Source organism: Mastacembelus armatus, chromosome 9, assembly GCF_900324485.2.
Source record: "Mastacembelus armatus chromosome 9, fMasArm1.2, whole genome shotgun sequence".
Taxonomy (NCBI): domain Eukaryota; kingdom Metazoa; phylum Chordata; class Actinopteri; order Synbranchiformes; family Mastacembelidae; genus Mastacembelus; species Mastacembelus armatus.
In genome coordinates this window covers 19,815,120-19,840,970 of record NC_046641.1, presented here as the reverse complement: position 1 = coordinate 19,840,970, position 25,851 = coordinate 19,815,120, and the positions used below count along the sequence as shown (strand labels likewise).

The 25,851-nt window shown below is 39.8% G+C and overlaps 2 protein-coding genes across 4 annotated transcripts in view; one reads left to right on the top strand and one right to left on the bottom strand.

Moving 5' to 3' along the window:
* Positions 1-21: 21 nt before the first annotated feature.
* On the top strand, positions 22-7,867 carry LOC113138349 (uncharacterized). 3 transcript variants are annotated; one of them, XM_026320685.1, is made up of 10 exons: positions 24-241; positions 906-1,001; positions 1,450-1,974; positions 2,051-2,233; positions 2,367-2,468; positions 2,553-2,609; positions 2,753-2,797; positions 3,896-3,991; positions 4,094-4,159; positions 4,264-7,867. In XM_026320685.1, the coding sequence occupies exons 1-10, from the start codon at positions 226-228 to the stop codon at positions 5,448-5,450; spliced, it is 2,373 nt and encodes a 790-aa protein (XP_026176470.1). In that variant the 5' UTR covers positions 24-225; the 3' UTR covers positions 5,451-7,867. The 3 variants fall into 3 exon arrangements, with proteins under 3 accessions (XP_026176468.1, XP_026176470.1, XP_026176471.1); XM_026320683.2 differs by having other exon boundaries at positions 22-241; positions 2,367-2,609; XM_026320686.1 differs by lacking the exons at positions 2,367-2,468; positions 2,553-2,609; positions 2,753-2,797 and having other exon boundaries at positions 30-241.
* Positions 7,868-10,153: 2,286 nt separating this feature from the next.
* Positions 10,154-25,851, bottom strand: part of kcnt1b (potassium sodium-activated channel subfamily T member 1b) — a 52,626-nt gene continuing 36,928 nt past the window's right edge. The window contains exons 14-32 of the mRNA XM_026321488.1: positions 25,391-25,454; positions 25,048-25,156; positions 24,843-24,951; positions 23,460-23,609; positions 23,127-23,362; positions 22,761-22,781; positions 21,991-22,204; positions 20,607-20,712; positions 20,108-20,280; positions 19,724-19,795; positions 19,176-19,310; positions 18,770-18,881; positions 18,222-18,323; positions 17,775-17,858; positions 17,566-17,694; positions 16,845-16,865; positions 16,305-16,602; positions 11,389-11,473; positions 10,154-11,016 (exon numbers count right to left, since the gene is read on the bottom strand). Of these exons, the coding sequence (XP_026177273.1) occupies positions 10,896-11,016; positions 11,389-11,473; positions 16,305-16,602; positions 16,845-16,865; positions 17,566-17,694; positions 17,775-17,858; positions 18,222-18,323; positions 18,770-18,881; positions 19,176-19,310; positions 19,724-19,795; positions 20,108-20,280; positions 20,607-20,712; positions 21,991-22,204; positions 22,761-22,781; positions 23,127-23,362; positions 23,460-23,609; positions 24,843-24,951; positions 25,048-25,156; positions 25,391-25,454 (2,341 nt within the window). The 3' untranslated portion in view covers positions 10,154-10,895. The remainder of the gene's footprint in view (positions 11,017-11,388; positions 11,474-16,304; positions 16,603-16,844; positions 16,866-17,565; positions 17,695-17,774; positions 17,859-18,221; positions 18,324-18,769; positions 18,882-19,175; positions 19,311-19,723; positions 19,796-20,107; positions 20,281-20,606; positions 20,713-21,990; positions 22,205-22,760; positions 22,782-23,126; positions 23,363-23,459; positions 23,610-24,842; positions 24,952-25,047; positions 25,157-25,390; positions 25,455-25,851) is intronic.

The window sequence follows — 25,851 nt, the reverse complement described above, 5'->3', positions numbered from 1 at the left end:
AGGCCTCCCTGGTGCAAATTGCCTCTCACTCCACCAGCCAACTGGAACAGCGGCCTCTGCCCGGCCTTAACGCCTGTGCTCATAACCATGGCAAACTCTGATCTGCCATGACAACAGTGTTGCTTTTTCACACCTGCTGGTTCAGCTCATCACAAGACCTTCATACTTGGTAAACTCACTTCAGCTGGAGTCCAACTTGTACACCTGCATCCTGCTGTGATAGCAATGGTCACCACAACAGGTCAGTTCACATATTTCATGCTCATACTGTCTGTAGAAAATAACTGAAGGTCCAAAGAGCTTTTTTGAAGAGGGTCTGCATACTGGTGCCAACCTGAACAGGTCAATTTAAAAAAAAAAAAAAAAAAAAAAAAAAAAGACTAGAATCCAGTTCTATGTGGCAGGGGAACTCCAGAACGGTGAGTTTGACCATAAGAATGCTTGGACTGATTGTGTTAAAAGCAGAGCTGTAGTCAACAAACAGCCTTCTTATCAAAGTCCCTGGTTGCTCCAGATGGAGCAAAGCGATTGAGATGGCACCATCGTTGACCTATTTGCTGTACGTCTATGTGAACTGGTGAGGAACAAAGACAGGGGAGACCACTGGTGGTGAAGCTATGGGCCTTTAATCACTCGTTTTACTAATACATGAGGTTTAGAGGTAGGAATTGTGGTGGCTGTCTTGAGTCAGGCTGGAACTGACACTTTCCAAAGAGAGATTGAAAATCTTATGAAAACTGCAGATGTCTGGTCAGCACAGGCTTTACGTCGGACCCTGCAGCTTTCTGTGTGTGGACAGGCGGTTGGTGACAGTGAGGTTAATGTAGGAGACCTTGCTAACGAGGCATCTGTGTGTTTGTAACATCATCACGATATCATATGCTGTCATTCCTCTGTCTCCACAGTTGTTGCTGCTGTCACGTTGCTCCTGGTGAACGTGCAGACCGGCCAGTCTTGTGTTGGAGAAGGACATATTTTGATCTGCAGGGACATCCCTTCCTGTGAGAAACTGGTTTGACTTCAATTTTTTAGCAGTCAGCTGTGTGGGCCTTTAAAAGACATACACTGATATTTAATTGAATGTTGATTTTGATATTAGATTCCTTGTTTACCACAGCGTTTTTAAAAAAGTTACTGAGTCTAAAAGTCCTAATTCATCCTGGAGTTTAGTGCATCATAAAAGCTGTGCTGTGTGTTATGTAACTGATAAAAGAAAGCATTTGTACATTGATACTTAAAAATCCCTCCTGATTGTGGTCATCAAAAAGTCCAACGTTATGATCTCCCACAGCACAACCTTACCAGCAAAGGGCAGCAAAAACAGGACTTTGAAATAATAATATTTCATGCATCACCAGACCAGTTCCTGTAGCTTCCAGTGTGAATTCAGCTGCTGTGTGTTTAGCTTCTTTAATCCCAGGCTTTCTATGCAATAACTGATTCTTTTAGATTTCAGCCCTGGCTATTCGACCTTGTTGATCCATCTGAATAACATGGGAGAGATCAACTCTACGGTGTTTCGCAGCAACAACCTCTCCTCTGTGACCAGGCTCAGGATCGATAGCGCCGGTGTCACACGAATCGCTGAAGGGGCCTTCATTTCTTTCCAGAACCTCACAACTCTCAGTTTACAGGCAAATCGTGTGACACAGATTAACCCAAAGTGGTTTGGCCAGCGTGGTGTCCTCACTGAGCTCATCCTCACAGACAACCACATTGAAGATTTGAACGAGTTGATGCTGAAAGGGCTCAGTAGCCTCACAAAGCTGAGTCTGAATAAGAACAGGATCAGAAGCATTGGTCAGAATAGTTTCAGATCCCAGACCAACTTGGCTGAGTTGGATTTGTCTGAGAACAGAATGGTTTGGGTCTCACCTGAGGTCTTCAGGTCTCTCAGCTCCCCCAAGATCAGACTACATGGGAACCCCTGGAACTGTTTGTGTGAAACTGAAGACTTTGTTGCCTCCCTAAAAGGTTTGTGAAACATGAGACCAACAAGTCCTGTGTGTGTAAAGGACATGTAGAAACCTAAAGCAGCTTCTCTTCTCAGATCTATGGAGCAGATTTGTGCTGGACAGAGAGACAGAGGTGACCTGTGAGAATCCGCCATCGCTGAGGGGTCGACCTGTGTGGAATGTGACTGTGTGTGTGACACCGCCTACACCAAGACCACCATCGGGGACTCTCCACCCCAACCCCACTGATGGACTCACAACCAGCTCTACATCCTCAGGTATGTCTGGTTCTTCTTCCACAAAATGTCTGGAAAATACGGGACCTAACATGATCCAAAATCCTCCGTCGTTAGATTAGATTCATCCCTATGTTTGATCATTTGTGCTCAGTATCTCTGTTGCTCCCTCTAGCAAAAGTTGTGACAACTCTTCTATCACGGCCAGCATCACAGACAGAAACCTCCGTCCTCCCCAAAGCCACTGACGCACCCTTAACACTCACTTCACTCACTGGTACATGTGGTTCTTCTACTGGAAATTCTGTAGAGCTAAAGGTTTTGCTAAATTTGTGCTCAGTGTCTCTGTTGTTTTCTTTAGCAACTCTTCAACAACCAACTTCAGAGACCAAACCCACAGCAGTCATTTTAACAGCGGGTACTTACGCTTCTTCTCGTCAATGTTCATATTCCAATTTGTTACCGACACAATCTGACTGTTGTGACAGAAAAAATCAGAGAAAACAAAAAAACGCCAAAATATCCTGAACTTATATTTTGATCTCCGTCTCATCTTTCTAGAGGAAACTGTGTCCCTGCAACCCCCCTCATATGCCCCCACCCCAAGTAAATCAGTTTCATTTTAATATAATTACACTTCTGATGATGTTTATATATTCAATCATTTCTGATCAGCCACATTTCTCGTTTGACACAACTTACTCCACATGTTCTCTAAATCATTGTCTCCTTTCTCTTAAGAACTGACCTTTTCTTAAAATATTTCAACTTTGTTCTTGAAACCTCAGATTTATTTTTCCCTGAGAGTAGCTGAGAAAACTGATTTCTCATCATATAAACTTATAAAATGGCATTTAAAGTTAGCAGGGTATTACAAAAATCACACAAATAGCAAATAGCAAACACATTTTAGTTAAATGCACTGAGGGTTAGGTCATGGAAAGAATAGTTTTGTGTGAATAGCACCACCATGTGGTCATTATAGGGACATGCTATATTTCTCAACTGTGAGGCCACAAAGCCAAATTTAGTTTTTACCTTCTATTGTACTGAATGGATTTTCCACTTCTGCAGTTTTATGTAAAAAAAAGAACAATTCCCCCTAAATTTCATCCAGTTTTCCTCAAATGTGGAACATGAAACAAAGGTTTATGGCTCCTGTTATGGGAAAACTGAGGTTTTAATAACAATGTCGTAATATTTTCATTCTTTTGAATTATTTCACAATTAAAATCACTATTAATCTTTCTGTTATTGGTATTAACACTATGACTTTTCCTGCAAAATTTTCAACTTATGCTTTTAAATCTTGAAGATTGATTATTGACCTTAGAAAGAAAGTTTGACAGACATGTAGCAACAAGCTCCACTCACTGGAGCTTTCAGCCTCATCTCATGGCCTCCATTAGTAGATTCAAAGTGATTTTTAAAAATCAAAATGTACAGTATATATTTGATATGGCAGACTTGTCTTTAATGGTTGATTTCATTTAAATTATTATACTTCTAATTAAACATAAATACACTGAAAACTACATTTAGATGAACTGCCCACACTTGAGTCATCCTGAACATTTTGACCCAGATCATGCACCATGATAAATGAAACCCTGAATTAGTTATGAGACTTTTGAAATGTTACCATTAATGTGTTTACTAAACTGTGGCTTTGGAGGTTTTTGAGCATTTTGCTGTTCTCTCTAGTGACTTATTTGACTTCACCTCCATCACCACCATCGAGGACAGAAACCTTTGTTCACCCCAAACCTACTGGCAGCATAACACATACTGGAGTCACTGGTATGTTGGATTAATTTTGGTATATTGATATTGGAAAATCTAAAATACAAAAAGTAAAAATTGACACTATATTAGAATTTCATCATCTGTTGTTGGTTGTAGAAACCTGTGTGAACTCAGAACCACCGTCAGAGACAAATACTGTCTCCACACTCGTTGTTGTGATAGGTAGGTTTCATTTTTCCTCAGCTAACTTCAGTTTGATAAATACTGCGCTGAGACTATTATCAGAGGAATAAGAATAATATTTCTGACAATGTGCTCCTGTGCAGCTGCCCTCTGTGTGCTGTTGTTTGTGGTGTGCTTCCTGGTGGTGCTGCACAGAAGGAAACACCAAAACAAAACTGTGATACCTGCACGTCCAAAAGAAGAAGGAAACATGATGGAAGAAGACGGTGGATGGAGTCATGGACACTCTGAGGAGAGACACCCAGAGATGGCTTGGAGGAGGCATTTTACTGGAGTCAGAGCTAAATCAGCTAATGCTGTTCTTTTGACATCTCCTGTTTGTGTGAAAGATGATGTTACTTTTCAGAAAGAGACGCAAGGTCAATCAGAAGGCACAGAAATCCAAGCTGAAGGAAAACAAAGACTGGCACATGGAACTGAAGGAGCAGAAAGTCTCTCAAACACTAACGCCATCATGGAGAAACAAGAAAAACAAGGTGATGGTAGAAATGGAGATGAAAACCCCCACTGTGGTACAGTCAACACTGAGACCGTACCTTATCTGAGCATTGGTACAAACCCTGATGAGCTCAACAAACACTCCAGTGACACATCAGGTCACAGATCACTTACTTTTATGGCCAGGATCTCCACCTGGCCTCCGACTGCAACTCAGTGGCAGGCAAGGTGTAAAATGCAGGAGGGAGAGGAGAGGAGGACTGATGTCTTCACGGTTTGGGCAGAAAATGAACGTCTCAAGTTCTTGAATGAAGCGAAGAAGAGCGTGAACAAAGTGGAGCATCCCTGTGGACCTGCTCAGGGCCAAATGGAAGACGAAATCCAGAGAAATCAAACAGAAGATTTGCAACCTGCTCCAACGAATGCTTCTCCTGCAACGAAACACACTCAGTCTTCAAAACCAAAGAAGAAGACCACTTCTGTCAGTGAGGCTCAAACCCAAGAGGAGATACAGGAGGAAGTGATCCATGACCCAGCTACTGAGAGTGAAACCAAAACGCTGAATCAGAAAAAACCTGGTGATAATCCAGACCTGGAACCTGCAAACAAATCCATCAAAAAGAGCAGCAACAAGGCAGAACAGAGAAATGAGCCAAAGCCGGCCACAGGGAGCACTGGCTCCAAGGGGCCCTCTGGTGGCGCCTCGCCTGACGATGAGACGCTCCTGTCGGGTAACGAGTTCGCCTTCATGGACCTGCTGCACGAAGTTGTACAGAACAATGGCCGCTGGACCCGGGAGAGGTGGAAGCAGATACACGTGGACAAGCGTTAGGAAAGAGGCACATTAGCTGAGGAAATCTGTACATCACATACATCACAGCGAGTTTTGTAGTTTTATTGTGGCACCTTTTTATCAGCTACTTCAGTTAGCTTTTATTTTTCCTGATAATACCTTTATACTTTTACTTATGTAGCGTTTTGAATGTCAGACTTTGAATTGCAATTGAGTGTTTTTACAAAGTTGTGTTATTTTGTTTTCTTCTCTGCTGCCAGTTTGTTCGGTTCAAAGATTCAGTATGTTGAAGGCATCTCTGTGCAACTGCTCCATCATTGTTTATCTGCCTTTGAATGAGGAAGTGGTGGATGAAGTACCGTATTTTCCGGAATATAAGTCGCATTTTTTTTTACTCCTCTGGCTTGTCCTGCGACTTATACAAGGAAGCGACGTTTATGTGCATATTTACAGTCATTTTTTCGAGTCGTCACCAGCTTTACGCGGCACTCTGGGCTCAGTTGACGATAAAAACGATTATGTTCATGCTAAACTCTAACTCCTAACTTTAACACAAGTTAAATGCTGCGCAAAGGAAACAGCTACACTGCAGATTTCAAGCTGCAGGTAATAAAGTCTGGACAGAGCAGTGGAGGAAGCCGCTGGCTCCAACAAGCTCTGGCTCCCATTGATTTCCATTCAAATATCAGCGCCAATTTCCAAGTCACTATTGTTGCCACAGTGATCATTGTGACTTCTTCGTCTTTGTTTGAACACGCTCTTAATATTCCTATTTTTTTATGTCAGTATTTGCTCCGTAACATAAGATATTAAGATAAATATCTAACCAATCACGTGCCTCCTTTAAACCACGTCGCCTCGTTGCTTTACCATACACAGATTGTCGACGTAGAATTGATTATGTATAACAGATATTGATATTTATCCTCAGGCTGAGTCTTATGGCTAATGTCAGATCAGATTGTAACCGTCGTAGCTGTAGCCGCTGTCTCCGTTACGTTAAACAAGCTCGCTGCTGATTGGCTCAGTGGTCGCCGTGGGGACGTTCTCTGGCCTTGCTTTACTGTTCAAATATGGTACTTCCGGCTCCACAAGCGCAACATGGCAACGTCTACAACGGCCGGAAATGGCGACTGAATTTGCGTCAATCTCGTGCGTAACGTCATAGTGACGTCACGTTTTATAAGCACCCTCGTATACACCGTCAATGGTTGTCGACATTCAGACATACGCTGTGAACGAATGAAGAATATCCACCCTAACTTCTCAGTCACTCTTTAATTCAGCACTACACAGTGAACTCTATAGCGGACTGAATTATTTAACACTTTCGAAAACTCACCCACTACTTTTTTTTCTGTCGCCGATTATGACCTAATACGGGCCGCCGGCGCACGTAGACGTCACTTCCTGTTTCAAACTAATTTTAAGTATTATTTTAATAATTTATTGATAAAAATTAATTTATATCACTCTAAATGTTTTCTTAAAATGTATAACCTAACCATCTGTTCAGAATCTTCAGCAACAATCTTGAATCTACATGTATAACTTTTGGGCGTGTCCCCCATTTTTTCATCCCATTTTTTCATCCACGCAATGCATGACGGTCTATTCTGCCCGTATATACACACACATAGGGGCCTATATAGGGGACTAGGGTGGACAGTCAGGCACAGCCCTCGTTGCCAAGTCCGCTTATTATAAGCGACTTTGGGCTTTTTTCCCGTAAAGTTACTTACGAATTTCGATAGTCGCGGGTTGCGGTTTTTTTCTTTTTTTTTTTTTGCGGCTTTTTTCTAAAGTGTAGCTGCCAGGCTTCATTTGGGGTTCCATACGATTTCCCTCCAAAGAGTAGTTTGTCCTCTTGCGGGATCCGTCCACACGTCTCCTGAGCGCTCCCGCACCAGCCAATCAGAGGCAGAGTAGCCCGGTCTGTTTTCTTCTGGTTATTTGGCTAAAGCGAAGTAGACAAACCTTTAAATGAAAATATGCGGGGAAATGTCGTACAACAGTCTAGAATTTGACTAAAAGTTGAGTTAAGGCTAGCACTCCCTCTTGTGGTCATTGTGCTGAAGCTTTTTGATGAATGACGCTTGTCAGGCTGCAGTTGTTTATTTTGTTTAACGTTACTTGACACATGAATGAATTTGGTCGTGCACTTCTGCTTGTTGATATGCCTACAATCTTTATAGACTAATTTAAACTACAATTAGTATAATTAGAAATGTGACATATATGTTTTTGCTCAACGCGACTTATACTCTGGTGCGGTATTTTCTCAAAGAAAGGATCTAGTAGCACACTATCCACCTGAAGTAGTATTTAAATCATGATACCTGAGTGGCGCAGGTACTCTCAAAAAGAAAGCAAATAATATTTCCCAAAATGTGAAACAGTTGCTTTAGTGGTAGATAAAGAATAGCACCCTGATTAAAATGAAAAGTGTAAATGAACTGTGGTATGATTTGAAGATGTCAGATGAAATAAAAGCATATTTTCTTCCATTAGATCTGGCTGCATGCAGCATTTATTTGTTCATATTTTATATGTGGAGAAGTACACTCACTTCTCATTAGAAACAGTACAAAATGGATTAATCCCTTTTTGACAATAACTTAAAACCAGAAAGTGGTGGTAAACATAATAAATAGGCTTTTGAGAACACAGACATCATGCATGTTCCATTCATATAAATACACAGTATCAAATAATGGCTCCAACTCGCAAGCAGCTGACTTGGTTATGGGTTTCTCTAGCAACAAGACATCACATTATATGTCCTGCTAAATGTACAAAATGTTCTTGGCAAGCTCGTATATCAAAACATGCATGTTTACATGCCCCTTGTGGTATTTGTAGGTATGGACAGAGTATTCTGTGTGGAGTGTTAAGGTTGTCAGAAGTGAGGACCCAGGAAGACGTTAAGAGAATGGATCTGCACACAGATTGTACCTTCCATCGCAGTCGCTCACGTTTTCACTCCTCAGCTCTCCTGCCCTGTAAACTGACACCACTATCAGTACATTTCACTGTGATGCTTTGCTAATACATAAGGTTAAACATGAAAAATGTTATACTGATCATTTAAACGAAATTGGCAGCTCTATTGTAGATTACTTATCACTTGATATTTTGTTGACACATGTAAAATAAAAATGACAAAGTAAGCTTTACAGACATATGCAATTTAAATCAAATCAATGAAATGTGTGACGTTACTGCACATCTTTACAGAAATAGCTGAATATTGTCTACCATGTACTGATTCAGATTAAAGGGTCATGCTGTTATGCTCTATACATCCCCACAGAGCTTAGTGCAAAGTTAGTTCAAGTCCTCTTTCACTTTTTATCACACACAAGAGACTGAAACAAAAGAACAAAATGGAAAACAATATATAAAGTTACTATTTACAGTGATCAAACTAAACATACAGCAGAGAAATGAACATGAAATACTGTGCACCGACACTTATACACAATCATGGCCTGTACAGTTTGGAAGAGAGAGCACTTCATTTTACACTCAAGTACTTTCCAAATGAATTTGGAAAAAGGAAAGGAACAGACTTCACTGTGCCTGTCAGGATCTGTGCAAAACTGTTCTGCTACCAGTCAAACTGCAGCTCGTGCAGAGTTATAAAACTGGAGAATCACACTAAACGGATTATTCCCATTAACAGCAAATGAATTCAAGTAAAAAAGAAAAAAAAAGAAAGGAAACACCAGACAGAGGCTGGTGGATACTGGAGTTTGAGGCTGATACTTACATTGACATCTGCATTAAAACAGTTCAGTACATCTGCCAGTATATGTCGTAACAGATATGTCCAATAAGAACACCTTAAAGTAATATTGGATCGTTTGAAATATATGTTTTCTTTGTGAGAGTTAGGAACATTGATACCACTCTCATGCCAGCATAGTAAATATCAACCAACAACATACAGAAGCTGAAAACACCAAGTTGTGTGTTTGTTTTGTTTTTTTTGGGTGGGGAGGGGTTGCATACAATAACCACCTCACAATGACATAAAAAACTTGAGGGAGTCACTGATCCCAGTGATGATGTAGCCACAGCACAAACCCTCAAACTGGCATTTTTACACTTCAGCTTCATTCTGTATTTAGCCCAGAGGTATGAGAGTGATGTCAAGTTTTAAATTAAACTTGTGACAAGTAAATGTATCAGCTCTAAATATCTACAAACAGAAATAAAGAAAAACACAAAGTTTAACTACAGAAAATAAGACTCAAATATATAAGTGCAGCTTATAACACTTGGAAAACTAGAACAACAATTAACTACATTAAACTATGATAAACATTAAATGAAGCAGTGTGTGTCCTGGGCCATTCTATTATTATCATTTAATTAAGTTTTGACTGTAGAAATAGCCTGCTACAAATGAGCATTGTATGAATTTATCCCCAATTTACTGTTATTATTTTGGCTTTTCAAAATTGCATTGTATGATGTATCAATCAGGCTATAAAAAAAAACCAACTTTATCATAAAGTAGGTGCAGGATGGCACATGATGTCTAAACCATTGAAATATATGTATAATATAATGTAATAGTATAAACAAAATGGCACATTACAGTAGAGCTGACATGATTTGGGACACACAAATTCTGAAATAAATTAGCAATATTTACTCCAGTGGTTACCACAAAAAAAAAAAAAAAAAAAAGTCACTCCAAAAACAGAAAAAAAAAAAAAAAAAAAGCTAATATGGCTGATAAAAGTGCCACCACAGCTTAAGTATATTCACAGATAACAGTTTGTCATAAAAAAATTGTGCTTATAAAGAAAATGAATCCTCTGATAAGAGAATACAAACAGTAAGAAAACAAAACATCTGTAATAAATTAAGAAAAGTGCACACGATAAATGCTTGAATAGATAGAAACTCTGAACACTTACCTATTTCTTTAGAAAATGTGGCTGTAAGGAGGTGGAGGGGGGTGTAGTTGCCCTGAAATTGTTGTTTTGTAAGTGTAAGTAGAAACAGGCATATAAGAAGTCAGCCTGAGTCCTGGCACAGGGGCAACTACACCCCGAACAAATCATGCTGAGTGAAATGATTTACTCTGCTATACTGTTCACAGACCTCTCACAGCAGCGATCAAACCTCTGTCCTTCGGTCGGGAGGAGAGAGCCGTTTTCAGTGTCCGGTTCTTGGGTTCAGATGAGTTTGTGACGGTGATGTGTATAGGTGTGTTAAGGGGGTTGATGATGAGGCACTCTTCATGCATCCTCCTGTAGCAGCTCAGTGGAGAAACAGCAGGTTTCTCAGGGTCATCTTCTAAAATGTCGATTGTTTCTGGTCAGAGGCTGAGAGACACTTAATGCACATTCACTATGGATGGCTGTTCTTGGCCCGAGGCATGGCTTCACCTGCGTGAGACAAGCAAGGTCCGTCAGCCCGGGCGGAGCTTAGAGGTTAAGGGTCAGGGTGTCCGGGACTGTGGGGGTTTCAGAGGTGAGTCTCATCTCTCGTTTCTGTGCCGAAGTCCTGCTGGTTCCTGGTGCTGCGGGCTTGTCCCACCTGTGAGTCCTCTGGCATGTGTGCCAGCGGGTCGGATCGGATAATGTACCTGAAGAGATAAAATCAACATGGTCTGGCAGTGTGAAGCTGTGTGTGTCCAAGAAGGCCAGGGTTTACTTTCAAATTTGAACATCTGGATTCAAATGTGAGCTACAAAACCGACTGACAAATTTTATAATGTTAACTTTAGCTCCTATAATAAACCACCTCTGCACCAGGAGGCAGACTCATCTATCTAATTAGCAAACTAGCTGCTAAAGCAAAATAGTATTTAATGACTCACTGCTAATGTTTTCAGGCTGATGGCTGTGTTTTACAACCACATCCTGCTGTTAAAATACCCAAATGCTGTAATGCTGTTACAAATGTAGAGATTAAAGGAACAAATGAGAGGTTTTGGGTCCAGTGCTTTGGTGCTTACACTATGTCGTTGAGCTCCAGTATGGTGTCAGGAGGAGGATTGATGAGGACGTAGGACAGGGTGTTCTGGTGGTCATTCATCTCGTCTGTACAAAGAGACAGGAAATACCTTCAGAGCTGCTCTGTAGCCCTCAATCATCAAGCTCCCTTACACCGTACATCAACCAGGAAATGAGCTCTCTGACCACTGACAAAACCAGACTCTTATTTTCAACCTTTCACTGAAGACAAAGGCACAGTAATCCACCAACATTGTAAGACCAAATGGTACGAAACAGTTATTGAATGCACTCTTCCTGGGGTGGCTCTAAATTAAAGTTAATTAGAGTTCTTGTTACAAATTTTAACTATTACAATTTAACTATTTCTAACAGTCAGATATGGGTTTTATTTGTTACTAACAAAGACAACAGAGTAAGACATTTTACTATTGTAAAATAACATCTGTCAGTGTCCAGTGATGACAGCACTGTCTGTTCTTTCTGCCTCTCTCTCGCCTCATGCTAATCGGTTATATACGGTTACATATACATCAATACAGATTAATTTGCAATGCTAATATCAGCTTATACATCAGTCTGGTAGATTTATTGGTCTAACAATAATTCCAACATACAACATGTTTATGTAAAGGGACATATTAAAATTGGCTAAGCCAAAGGTAAATTGTAGAATCAGTGAAATTTCTTTTCAGTCAAATGTTATTTTTGCTATTTCTGCTGGTATTAATCTTCCTTATTATATATAAATATATATTTGGTCAATTATAATGTTAAGTTAACTGAATTTCAATTTAATTTAAAGATTGTAAAATGTTCTTTTCGTTGTCATTAACTTGTTTTACTGTTTCCACAATGTAAATAATCTGACCATGGATCTTTTCATTCTTAATCAATAAAAAGAAACTGCCTTTCTAACAGTCATTTCCCAGTTGAGCTGTATTACTGTGAGAGTGTGTGTTTGTCAGTGTGTGTTATTTGTGTCTGTGTGTGTTGAGTGCTCTCTGTCGGCAGCTCCTACTTGCGATGCGTGATGGACGGAGGAAGGGAAATGTGGGCACGTGTGTCTCCATGACAACCCACCTGCTCGTGGCCCTTTATAAAGCCAGGCGGGGTGGAAGAGAGAGAAGGGCTAACCGTTACTGACAGGGCACTTTGTGGAACAAGGGGAGGCCCATGCTGCCTGCTGACCCAAACAGCACCCCATGCGCAGCGTCACAATGGAGCCCACATGCAGACTGCGTCCGCGGCTACGCAACATACCGATCCCCATCGCATTCCTCTTTTTTTCCTGCGCATTCCACACTGGACCAACAGGCTGGAAAGGCAGCAGGTTGCCATGCCAACGGACAACACTCAGCCCCGCAACCCGCCCCGAGTGACATGTGACACACCCACAGACACAGAGGACATGCTCCAGCATCCGCCAGACTGGACCAAAACGCAGAGAGACTCAAACCAAACTCAGTGTGAAGCAGAACACATTGGGACTGTGAGAGTGGAAGAGGTCACCCTGCTGCTGGATTATCTGACACTTGAGATTCTTGTAGATGTTAATGACTGTACTTAGTGTATTAAATAAAGATTATACCATGGCCACAGAAAATATACATTTCTGATCAGTGGGCCCACAATTCTACTAAAATTATAGAAGAATGCTGCTGCAATGTATTCTATCATTGATTTCAGTGTCGTGGCTCTGTAGACTAGGACATTAGTTAAACTAATCAGTTTACAATTCTTTATACCTCCTATACATAGTACTTGAATTTTAGGTCATTAAAGCAGGATACTGATTCTAAACAGAAGACTGAAATCCAAACACAAGGAAACAAATGTTAACTAAAGAGAAAGTACTTTTTCTGCAAAGGAGTTATGTAAGTGATTAACTTGGCCAATTAGTTCTATGCCCTGATCCTGGGAGACTAAAAAGAACAATTCATACTGTCTAATGAGGACGCAAACACCCTTGAAAGAGAAAGTTTAGTTTCTTGCTTGCTTCATTTCTGTCCCTGTCATGTTCCAAATGTGTTAATTTGAATATTATAATGGATGGTTTTCAGCACTTCAAAAACTTCTAAACTTTTATATAAAACTTATTAAAAAAAAAAAAAAAAAAAAAAAAAAAATTCCAATGCTGCACAGTCATTCTGGATTTGTCAAAGTTTAAGGTCACTTTAAAATTTTAGTTAGGCTTAGACTCATAATACAAGTACATAACTAATTATGAAGTATTTATCACAATCCACTATTCTCTGAAATGCAGTGTACTGGAGTACAAACCCATAACAATGTTTTCCTGTCTTTGTATTTGCTGACAATTTATTGACCACTCTCTATCAGTGAACATGCTGTGTTAAACTGCAGGCAACAGAAACACTACCAGTTAAGTCTAACTACCACAACAGACATAGTCAGGTTAAGGCATGCTTTTAAGGGGCTCAGTGGGTAGTATAGGTTGGATGGTTCAAGCACCACCCTCTCTAGTGCTGAAGTGGGAAGGACACTGAAGCCTCAGCTGCTCCTGGTATGAAGAAGTTGATTATAACCACTGATCATCCTTTTGCCTGTGGTTAAGTGGCCATGGTATAGTCTGAAAATACACTAAGGGATGTTTTGAAAAAAAGAAAAAAAAAAAAAGGAGAAATAAATAAATAAAAAAGCAGATGCCACTGCCATACATTGTGGCATCTGCCTGTTTTTCTTTATTTTCTATACCAGGACACCTCTGATATTTTTTCTTTAAATATACACAGAAGGTATAAATTTTTAAATTTTTAATAATACATCTAACCTTCCATCCACAGACATAATGCCTTCCGCTCCACCCTATAAGCCATACTCTGATGCCCTGCAGTACTCTAGCCATTTGGGACGTCACCTCACAGAAACACAATGCAGAAAAGACCAGAGAGAAGGAGAGATACTAGAGCGAGAGATTGGCTGCTGATCTACCACTCATTCTGACAGGAAACACACACGCACACACACATACACTCATGCAGTAAAGTTGCAATACTGTGATCAACCAGCTAACCTGACAGCCTGGTCCCCTCTGTATACGGGTGCTCTGAAATGTCCTGCAACTCTAAGCAATGGCATTCACTGTTAACTTCAATGGCCCAATTTGTTCATTTATAATCACACTAGAACATAAAGAGTATCCACAGCAGATAAGGTAAAGTATGAAGGAAACAAATATTGTCTACAAATAACTATTTCTACCGCTTTGGATAAATTCAGTGCACTATTCTTCAGTGGATGCTGGTGAAAGGACACCTTTCCTTTCCCAACAGGAAGAACGGAACCACTCACAGGTTTTAAATGAGTTATAAACAGCACACAGATTACCTTGCAAATATCCTAGATTTACTCGATTCATGACATCGCTCGCAGTGAGATTAGAAACATCCTCTACAAGCCAAAAGGAGGGAAGATAGAAGAGTGAGAGGGAGAAAGAAGGAAGGGGAACAGGAGGAAGGGAAACAAGAAAAGGGGGAAAACAGATCAGGCAGGCGGCGAATGCAGTTTCAACAAAAGTCATAAAAAAGTGAGAGCAATGCAAATAAGCCATGCAATAGAGTGTGCACAGAATCAGTTCCAAAGTATTCATCTGTCACATTATCATCCTGTTGCACTAATCCTCACTGACATTCATGGTTCTTAAGAAGGTCTTCAGCTTTTGGGGCTCTTCCTGAAATGCATTTAATTGACATGTTACATAATATTTTGTACAAAACATCTGGGGCATGATTCTGCTTTTGTTCTGAGGCATGAAGCTGGAAAGAGATAAGAGCTAAACAAATTAAAAAAATAAAAAAATACAGAAGTGTGCAGGCAATTGCAATCTGTGATGAAAGGCAACTGAGATGAGGTTTAGCACCCCTGCATCATCATGCATGATATGCTTACTTCCATATGGTGGAATGGTCATGAATACGTAGTGATGTGTATGAGTTATGCTATATGGAGGAAGAGTTCAAATATAAAACTGATGTGAGAAAATGGAGGTGAAATATGATGCAGTGTGACAGTCATCTTTTCTATCAGTTTTAATAGGGAAAGAGATGATACAAAATGAATGGGATGCAGATTGGAGTTTTAAAAAACATTTTCAAACACAGAGCTGATTTGATTGGTTGAGAAAAACCTCAGTGGGCAGGGCTAACTAAACCTCTATATTTCAATTCATGAACTATTAGTTATGAATAGTTTTCACTCTTATTGCAATGAATGTAACCTAATTAAAGCTTATGTAGGTTCTCATCCAAACAATGTAACATGATAATGGCCATGATTTGCATGTTTTAAAATTTGCTGCTGCTCAGAAACACTGCATACATGTCAGTGATACTCAGTGATAGAGGCCAGGTGGTAAGAGTGCAGATAACTGACACAATCACTGCATGGAAACTTAATAGCTGCAACTTTAGGCACTAACAACGTTGATGCAAGATCATAGAGCTTGACTGAAATGTGGTAAGGACAAACAAAAATCTCGTAAAAAAAATGGAATTGTAGAGTAACTCTACTGAAACAAGCTAAGAACTGTGACTTAAAAACTACTGCTTGGCACAGCTCAAACTATCAAGTGCTTTATAAAAATACGTCACAGTAACTTTTTCACAGTAAGATTTTTAGGCATCACCCACTGAGGTTATACTCAACAAATGACATTAAATACGTGTTTAGAGACATCAATCTGCACCAAACATGATTTGCATTAATATTCATTTTCAGGTAGACTGTGATTAATTACGATTAAGTAACAAAAAATGACATGATAAATGAAAATTATTAAAATAATGAACTACTACCTATGCTGTTTCACTAATAAAGTCATATAAACTACTGCAATGAATTACACATTAACTTTCTTCAGTCAACTTCCACGCCTCTAAACGTCATGCCGTCTTACCGTATCCCACTGTGGGCAGACCCAGGTGCTTCATGCGATTCTTGACCAGCTCAGACAGCTCCTGTCGCTCTGAGCGTCGGTACAGGTTGAGCCTCTGCTGGGAGATACGCTCAGCTCGACTAGAAGGCTTGGTGTTCTTCCTGCTCAGTCGTCGTGCCCACTGCATACTCTTCTTCCTCAGCAATGGGTGCTCTGATTGGTCACTTGTGGTGGAGTTTCTGTGTGCTGTCTTCTCTTTCCAGGAGTCTCCACGGTCACGATGCTGTGCACCCTGCTCCACATTAATGGACACCTGAGACTGGGAGAGCAGGGTTGCTGTTAATGCTGGATGTGTATGTGCATTTGTGAAGGCCTGACTGTGTCCTCCTGTTTTGTTATATTTTTAAAAGAAACAAAAGAACGCTGTTTTCATACAATCATATTTTGGTTGTAATGAACTTCAACTTATTGCTAAGTGCCAAAAAATACCAGTAAGATATTTTTCATCTTTGCCGGCTAATGGCAATATCCAAATGAAAGAGAAGCACATTTGGATCTTACCTGTGCATAACTGTCCTTGCCCTGAAACAAGAGAAGGACAAACAGACATGCAAACAAAAAAAAAATGGAATGAAAGATAGGAGCATCCAAAGCAAACCAAATTATTAAAAGCTTCAAACATCAGCACATCAATCCATCCATCGTCAGCTGTGACATTGTAGAACCAGTCTACAGTGCCAGGTCGTAACCATGTCCCCCACACAACCTTGCCTGCCGCCTGACATCAGCACATGACATAATTAATATGGCAGACTACTTTATTATTTATTTATTTTTTATTTTATTTATAGTAGGAAATTAACACTAGCCAGGATAAGATAAATGCAGGTGAGTTACCTGTCAGATATTATTTTGAGGTTGATTCTGTTTAAATAACTAAACTCATCAGCATGCACCAAAGAGGTTGGTGTCCAACCAAAAATGTTAACTTCCTTCCTTGTTGTTGTATAAGCAAACAAGAGGAGGAGGAGTCATTAATAAGGTAGGGAATGAGAACTATAATAAACAAAAGTAAAATCAGAGCATTTCTGAAATGAAGACAAAAAAAAGACAAAAAAAAGGAGCGGCGTGACAAAGAAGAAGAAAAAAAAAAGACAAGAAAAAGGAGGAAAATGGAGAAGAAAACCTTAAAAGAAGAAATGAGGGGAGCCAAGGATACAAAGCCAAAGCCAAACCCAAAGCCAGGCATCCAATACTACATATCTGATCAAACTGAACTTGCCTCAGAGGTCGAGAACATGTGTGACTCAGTGCGGTAGATCCCAATGGGGATCTCAGCACTGGAGGAACAAAGTTTCTGAAAGAGTCTGCCATAAGTCCTGATCCACAGGTCCTCTTCTGTGATCTTCATCTAGGGGAGAGAATGAGGATCACACTCATTTAATCCAACCTACAAACTGCTTGCTTAAATATAGGAACATTTGTACTTACAGCACACAGGTACCCAGAGCCAGGCGTGGTGTCCAGACCAAGAAGCAGTCTTGTAATAGCTATCATGTAGTCCTTAACAAATGACTGTCAAAACACAGAAAATGACTTTAAACCTAGTTTTCATAAAGCTAACCACTGTACCTGCAATAAATTGCTTTGTTTTTTTGAATTGTTCTAATTTTGTCTTAACCACATATCACACTTAGTTCTTACATTAAATGTATCTTAATTTGACAGATGCAAAGTACCAGTAACTATTTTCAGTAACCACTAACAATGTTCAAATACCAACTTTAGACAAACTTTCCTTCCTCAACTTGCCGTGATGTAGTGTAGCTGCACACAGCTCTAAGATATATGAAATCTCTGACTGATGTGTACTGACCATATTAATCTCATCTTATTTCAAAATGAACCAAATTCAATGCCAGAGGTCTGTTATCCCACCTGGTAAAGTAGCGTATCCAACATACTAATACTAAACACCCTGCCTGCAGCAAATGGCAGTCGGAACATGAAGGCCAGGTTGGAGCCCTTATCACGCTCTATCTGGAAAAAAGTAAGAAAACAGTATTTGAGCAACAGAGCAGCAGTGTTCAAATCTCATTTTGTCCTGTGTGTTCGATGAACTATTCCTCGTTTTCTCCATCTTTAAGTAGTATTTTTATGGAAAAGCCCTGTTGACAAGTTTTTAAAAGGACTGTGAAGGTGAAAGTGTAGGCAGAAATAAAAGTACCAAACGGTTCAGATACTGCTCAAATTCATGAACTTTGGTTTGTGGGCGTTACTTGTTTTGGTGACATGTTTCACACTACAGTAAAAGTCACGGGTGAGATGCTGCTAGAGATATTCCTCTATAGCCCAGCTCTGACTTGTCTTTTGAAAACAATGATGGGTCACACAGCTTCACACTTGTCACTTTCAGAGAAAACTGAAAAAATGTGAGTCAAAGCCAGGGGGTTCTTAACATGGATCCTCGCTCTTGAACCACTCACCTTCTCCAGTTTGGAGAGAGCGAGTGAGTAGCAGTCCTTGGCTCTGAACTGCATAAACCTCATGTTAGAAGGATGTGTGAGCTCAGTAATGATGCTGAGACTGGGGAACAACCTGAGTCAAGACAGGGAAGGAGAGATGTTAGTGAAGGAGGAGGCTGTTGTTGCAGTGAGAAATGCTTTTCATTTCAGCTGTGAAATAAAAGCTGTTTCAGAAATGTAGTCTGTCTTTGAGATGAATTCATTTTCTATTCTGGCAAACTCAACCAGCATTAACTCTCCAGCATCTTACTGAGATCAAATGAAGAAATTGGTTCACACTTGAAGGTCCGGTTCAAACAAACATCCACTAACATGCTTGGTGTTTATTGTGTGTCTCTACAGTACACATTAAAGCACCCTCTGCTACCTGAACATAGTCTGAACGTTGACGATGGTCTTGGCATCTGCCATGTAGTCCTCCTCTGCGCTCATGGTGCTCTCCTTATCCACAACCACCAAATTGTCAGCGTAGATTATTCCACACTGCAACAGGTTGTCCAAGCTGGTCCATTCATAAAATTACATGAATTACTGAGTGTACACACCTTCCCAAAATGTGGATGATGTACTTAAAATAGTTCTCAAATTCTTACACTTACTAGAAGTAATCCAAGCAACTGAGAAGATCTTTGTAATTTCAAGCTTAGTCTAGGTATTAGTGTCTACTATGCAGAGATTTGTGCATCACTAAATGACACTGAAAGGTGCTAATTGCGTCCTGAAAATTTACAACCACATAAAGGCAAGTGTAACTCTTGCATTTCTAACTGAACTGATAAAACTCACCAATCGATACATGTAAAATGTATTGAACCTAAAGTACATTGCTTAAAAAAAAAAAAAAAGAACTACTACTGACATCAGTATGATCATTTAATTGGTTAATGAGCAAGGTTTTATAATCTAGGCACATACTTATCAATTGTGCCAGCCATAAAGTAAACCATTGGAAAGCAGCAAATGGCCTCTAAGAAGTGGTTGTCTGGCCTGCAGAAAACAGAAAACAGGAAACATCATGAATAAGCCGCCCTCGCAAATTAGCTTTGCTAAAGCCCCAGTGACAGATTATGACAGTGATGACACAATTTCCTGAAATTTCCTTAATGATGGTGGGACACATTCTGTTAAATGTAATAACCTATGATTTTTTTAAGAGGGAAATATATGTCTAATTCTTCAGTGTAATGGGAGGATGTAACTGGTTGCTATAAAACCCCTTGGCCAGAGGAACTCTGAAAACATGCTCATATTAAAATACAGACAAACAAATGGGGCTGAAAAGATGACTGGAAGTCTTACGGGTAGTCCAGCAGCAGCACTATGGGGTTGAGCTCTTTCCTCGGCCGATAGTAAGCTCGCAGGGGTACGATGAAGTTGTAGAGACCGTTTCCTGCCATCTCTGCAGACACTATAATCAGCTTGTTCTTAAAGCCATATGCCTTGGCATCCTCAAAGCTGCTATGTGTACAGCCCTGGGTAAAGGCAGACCAACAGGAAGTTTCAGTTGTACTGAGCCCTTAGGGGACACCATCTTGTATTAGAGTTCTTTTTTTATTTAACAAAATAAATAAATAATAGGTAACAACCTTTGGTAATACTGTTGTATTATGTATTGTTTATGTAATTTTCAAGGTACATTCTCTTATAGTTTGTTAAAAGTAGCTGAATGAAAAGGACCTAAAACACTACTTTAAAGGGAGAAAGTGTTTGTAGTTATAGTAATTACCCTTTCATTATATTAGTGTTTTAAGAAAATATTAGGAAATCATATAGTAGTAGTGGTAAATGTCAATGGTACCTTGTCAAGGCGTAGGCAGCAGAATGGCGCTTTCTGTGGTAGGAGGTGGCACAGAGTTGGAGAGCTGCCAATGTAGGGTGAGTTGGGAGGGTAGCCCTTTACAAAGCTGATAGAAGTGAAAGATAAAAATGCTTCTGAGAAAAGATCTTTGACAATATTGTAATCATGTAGTGTCAAAGAACTGGTGTTAACCATCCTCTGCACATTTACTTAAAGTCTGGTAAACCTGTATTATCCCACACAAAATGTAGTGTTGACTTTCATTGAAAACATATTTATAGATACGTGGTGTTGTAAATGTTTGTACCTCAGAATGGGAGGAATATCAATGAATCTACCTTTATTATTTTAATCAAACAAAATATCACCATCAAGGACTAATACATGTTTCTGCTTTTCAGTTTATTATTACCTACTGCAGCTGTTCTGCTCAAATCACTGATGTTTGTCCTCTGAAGGACTCACTGTCGCTCAATACTGACTATATCAACAATCACAATGTTTTTCTAATCTGTTTAGTTTTAATCATGTCTCATTTTATTTTGTAAGTGCAGCATTTCGGTTTTCTGTCTCCTAATTTGTAATCTGTCAGCTGCAATTACCCTAATCAGTTTCACGATGCCCCCTAATTTCCCAACAAAGGAGAACTGGACTTCATTCATAGATGCATCTATAACTTAGTCACCACATGATGGCACTGTGGGACCTTGAGTTTCTATGTTCTGTAGTTTCTACCCAGTCACTGCTTCTGAAAACTCTTAAAGAAGAAAAACTACTCAAGCGCCATGGAGTGCAATAATGGAGGCTCAAAGGTTAGGAGGGCAATGTTACTGTATGTCCAACTTTAAAAGACCCACTGATGTCTGGTTCTAACAGTTACTGTTCAGATGGACTGAGTCTGGGGTTCATATTATGAGACAACCTATCTTGTAACTACCTCAATGTAATGAAACCACATACAGAGAGAAAAGAGAAGGACAAAGCTGCTGAGATAAAATGATTCCTCTGACTTATCAATGCAACTATCTGTCTTGCTAACTGCTTAATGAGCATTAAGGTCTGAGGAATTATTCAAATACACAACAAATAAACCTCAGTCAAGACGAAAGGTCCCTGCCATGACACACACATTCATCATTGCCACTTCTGCACCTTAGAGTATCATGGCATGCAAATTACATGCCGACTCAAACCCCATTCATCTCTCCTACAGCCATAGACATGCAGAAGTGGAGGAGAGGTGAAATCAATCAAGTATAGGGCACAGGATGCTTGCACTATAAGGAAAATGTCTTGTTTATTGCTGGAAGACAGCACATACCATACTTTTAGCAACATTTAAGCCAGCTCGTTCTTACACTGAAACCACAGCCAGATAACTTACTCCGACCCGACAGAGCCCTCCTCATCTGACTGGTTGGTCTCATCTTCTGATTGGTCACTGAGGAGGTCACATGGCAGAATGGCAGAGGAGTCGGCAATCTCTAGGACAGGTGCAATGCTTGGCCTGCGACTTCCAGCGCCATTCTCTGTTGGTAAGGTCAGTTTGTTGCTTTCCTCTGGGGGATCAGGGTTCTGCAGGTCTATGGCTACTGTGCCTGAAAGGTACAAAGTTATTATATGAGCAGCAAACTGTGAGTCTGTTTAGAAGTTGCATGCACTGCTCTTTTGCTATAATGTGCTGTTAGGTCAACATAAATAATAAATAAATAACATAAATTTCTTGGTGAACCCATGACCATTTTATCTCAGGCAACATTCTCGTGGTGGAAAGTCGTTTTCATAATGGATATAATATTTTCCAGCTTTTGCTTGTTCAGCATTTTAGCTACACACATTTGTGTCACTTTCTTGAGCTCAGCAGTTTGACCTTGAGGAGAAAATGTATTGCTTTCTGAATCACATAATTGTACTGTTGAACTATCACAAATGGCAAACAATATTTATCTTCTCTAATATTATGTATAATGCATATATCATGTTAAATGATATATGTTTAATTTAAAAAAAAAACAAAAAAACATAAGAATCAGGTCAGGTGTTATTATAAACAATAATGAAATATGTGTCCTGGACTGTTTAAGGTGTGAATTTTTAAAATATTATAAATAGTAAATAAGTGTAAAAAATGTGAGACATCATGCATCAACTTACCATATGAAGTGGCCTGATCAACTTTCACAGGCATAAAAAAAAAAAGCACAACACAATAATGTCAGCCAACTAAGTTAGAAATCATGTAAGAAAAATCATGATGCATCAATCATGCATTAAAGTCAGCAAAAGCATACAACATCACCAACAGACAGCATTCAGAAATGTTCAGTATGTACAATTTAGTGTTACAACAAAGCATCCATTTTCTCTTCTTACATGGAAACCCTTTCAACCAGTCAAATCAAAGCCTCCGTTTATAGCCTCAACTTTTTTGCTTATGTATCTACGCACATTATCGCCCACCCTCCTCTCATTTCTTCTTTTTTTAAACCAGCTTCTCCACTTCTAAATGTAATTTCTCACCCATGCTAGCGATGATACTGTGCACAGGCAGCCTGGATGGGGCGTCGTAGAGACCGGTGACGGGCAGGCCCTTGTTGTGCTTCTCCTCCTGTTTGAAGATGAAGGCAGAATTCTCCTCTTTGGTGATGTTGATATAGTAGCAGGTGTCAGTGGCAGCCATGATGTGGCGGGGCCCAGGGTTCAGGAGGATGCTCTTGTTGTCCTCCCTTTTAACCCCAATCAAACACACACCATACCTGCGTGGTAAAGGGGGAGTAAGCAAAGCACCAAAATGGGGTTTGGTAAAACAATATCATAGTGGTCCCAGATTGAGTAATACAAAGTTTTACTAACTTCTTATGGGCGTGGAAGGAGGCATAGGTGAAGCTTTTTCCATCATACTCTCCAAAAAACTTGCTGTCACTCAAGTGGATGTGGTAGACCTCATTTCCAGAGCAGCGCCCATACGTCCTCTGCCACTGCTCTGGTGATAACTGCCCCTCCCTGTAAAAGTATTTTCAGAACATTTACTACCTGAATGTGAATGTTCAAACTGCTGGCAAACAGCAACACTTTGTTAAAGTTAAAAAAATAACTGATGTTTGAATTTTATGGCAGAATATGACTTTGGAGCCAGCAATTTCTCAGGTTGTATTTTAACTATGGCTTAAAGTTCATCTTTTCATTCATAAAAGGAAGCATCAACAGCTCTCAATCCCTCATAGAATATAAATCTATCTGACATTTCATGACCTTTCCCTGCCCTGTGTTCTCCAGCTTCCTGCATTCCAGTGAAAAAAACGGAAATAGGCTATCAGGTCATTTTTTGAGGCTGTTCATGTACTTCATAACATTTGATCAATTTGAAGATCTTTAAATTAACACCCATTGTAGAGCAGACTATTCCCATTCCTGTTAACTTCATAGCCCCAAGCCAGTTTTCCTAAAACGGATGCAGTGTCTCTGCTGTGAGAAGCAGTGAAGATAGAGTGGTCATCTTGCAGAGAAGTCAGAAACACAGCCAGATTGATAGCTTGGCAGAGAACAGTGTAATTTTACTGACTTGACAGTGACAAGTTTCTTCAGTAGTGATGGAACAGTAGTCAGCTCTACAGACAAACCAGCAACGGTCTGTGTAAAAGCATTTCATAGAGGTTTTCATAGAGGTTGAGTTGCTCTGGAGACAGAAGTAATGCAACTGTTTGAGTTAAATCTCAATAGACTGAGCAAAAGTTTCCTTGAGTAATGCAAAACTGAGATCCAATAAGAAATGTTTAAATTGATCTACTCCTGCTACTGTTAAAAACATGTCCAGCCAAACCAGCTTCTGTAAATCACCATGTAGCTCCACTGAGGAAATGTGCCGTTTGGCTTTCATCCTATTTATCAGGTCAAAAACCAGCTGGTAGGCAGATTTTGTTTCCTTTGAACAAAGCTAATCTAGCTAGATCAACAAATTTTTGCTTTATATTCAAGGAAGGAATTTTGATTTTTGATTGAATTTATTGATTGAAAGATCATTTCTAAGATGTCACACAAGCCTTGCTAAAACTGATCATTAAGTTTTTTTTTTTTAGATCAACAGAACAACTACTACTTAGAAGGCAAAGTTATATAATAATTTTCTACATGTATAATCAGCACAACCTGCGTAAGAATAGTGTATAACAACTCAGTAGTCAAAGTACATACAGATAGTGGACAATGCATTGTGTCAAACAGTGTGAGTGCACTCACTGTCCTCTGGAGGTGTGAACTAGGAGAGTGACTAAGGTGGATGTGGCTGGACACACACAGTTGAGCGCCAACATGGCATACTTGAACTCCTCTTCACATACTACATGATCTGATTGAAATGGATACATCGCAATAATAGGTTTGATTGAGAAGCGTCAAAGAACTGCATTTCTGCACATACATTATGTAAGCTCACTGCACTTACCAGCAAACTTAACATGGAATTTGTTTTCAGGTTTGAGAATCTGGACATACAGAGGGCAGTTTGGTGCAAAGTCCTTCGCGGCCCAGGCCCTCAGAATAGTCTGGTGATCCTGTGGGACAATTCTATTTCATTTACCTTTGCAGTAAGTCATTTGAAAATGCAATTTACATTTTATGACCTTGACCTTTTCCCTCACAGATTCAGGGTGAATCACATCATCTGAATATTTCCAATCTCTCAAGTAAATCAAAAAGCAAATAGAGTGTAAACTGAAAAAGGGTTTAGACTGGAAACAAAACATAGTTTACAACTAGTTTGATAAATCCAGGTTAATGGGACTTACAGCAGCAGTTCGGTCGACTTCGTTCCTGCTACTCAGGATGAAGCATGCCTCAGCATCGTCCATCCTGTGGGTTAACAGAGAGGCGAAAAGAAAAAAGAAAGACAAAGATGGAGGGTCATGGGCTAGTGATTGTAAAGAAGACATTCAATCACAGATACAATTCAATTCCTAGGCATGGATGAGCGCTAATGTCCTAAGAAAATGGCTGAAAGGGGTAACATCACCATTCTAGCATGAAAACAATCCACTGATGGTTGACATTAGACTGCAGTGCTGATACACATGAGGGGCAGTAATCATTTCTGACAGAACACTCATGTTCCATGAACTTGAAAAAAAACTAACAGAAAATGATTACAAGAAGATCTTTCAACCTAACCTTACCTAGCCGGTGATTTGGTTTATTACATATTAGTGTGTAAAATTGCCACAGGACCTAATGTCTTGCATATCTTAGAAAC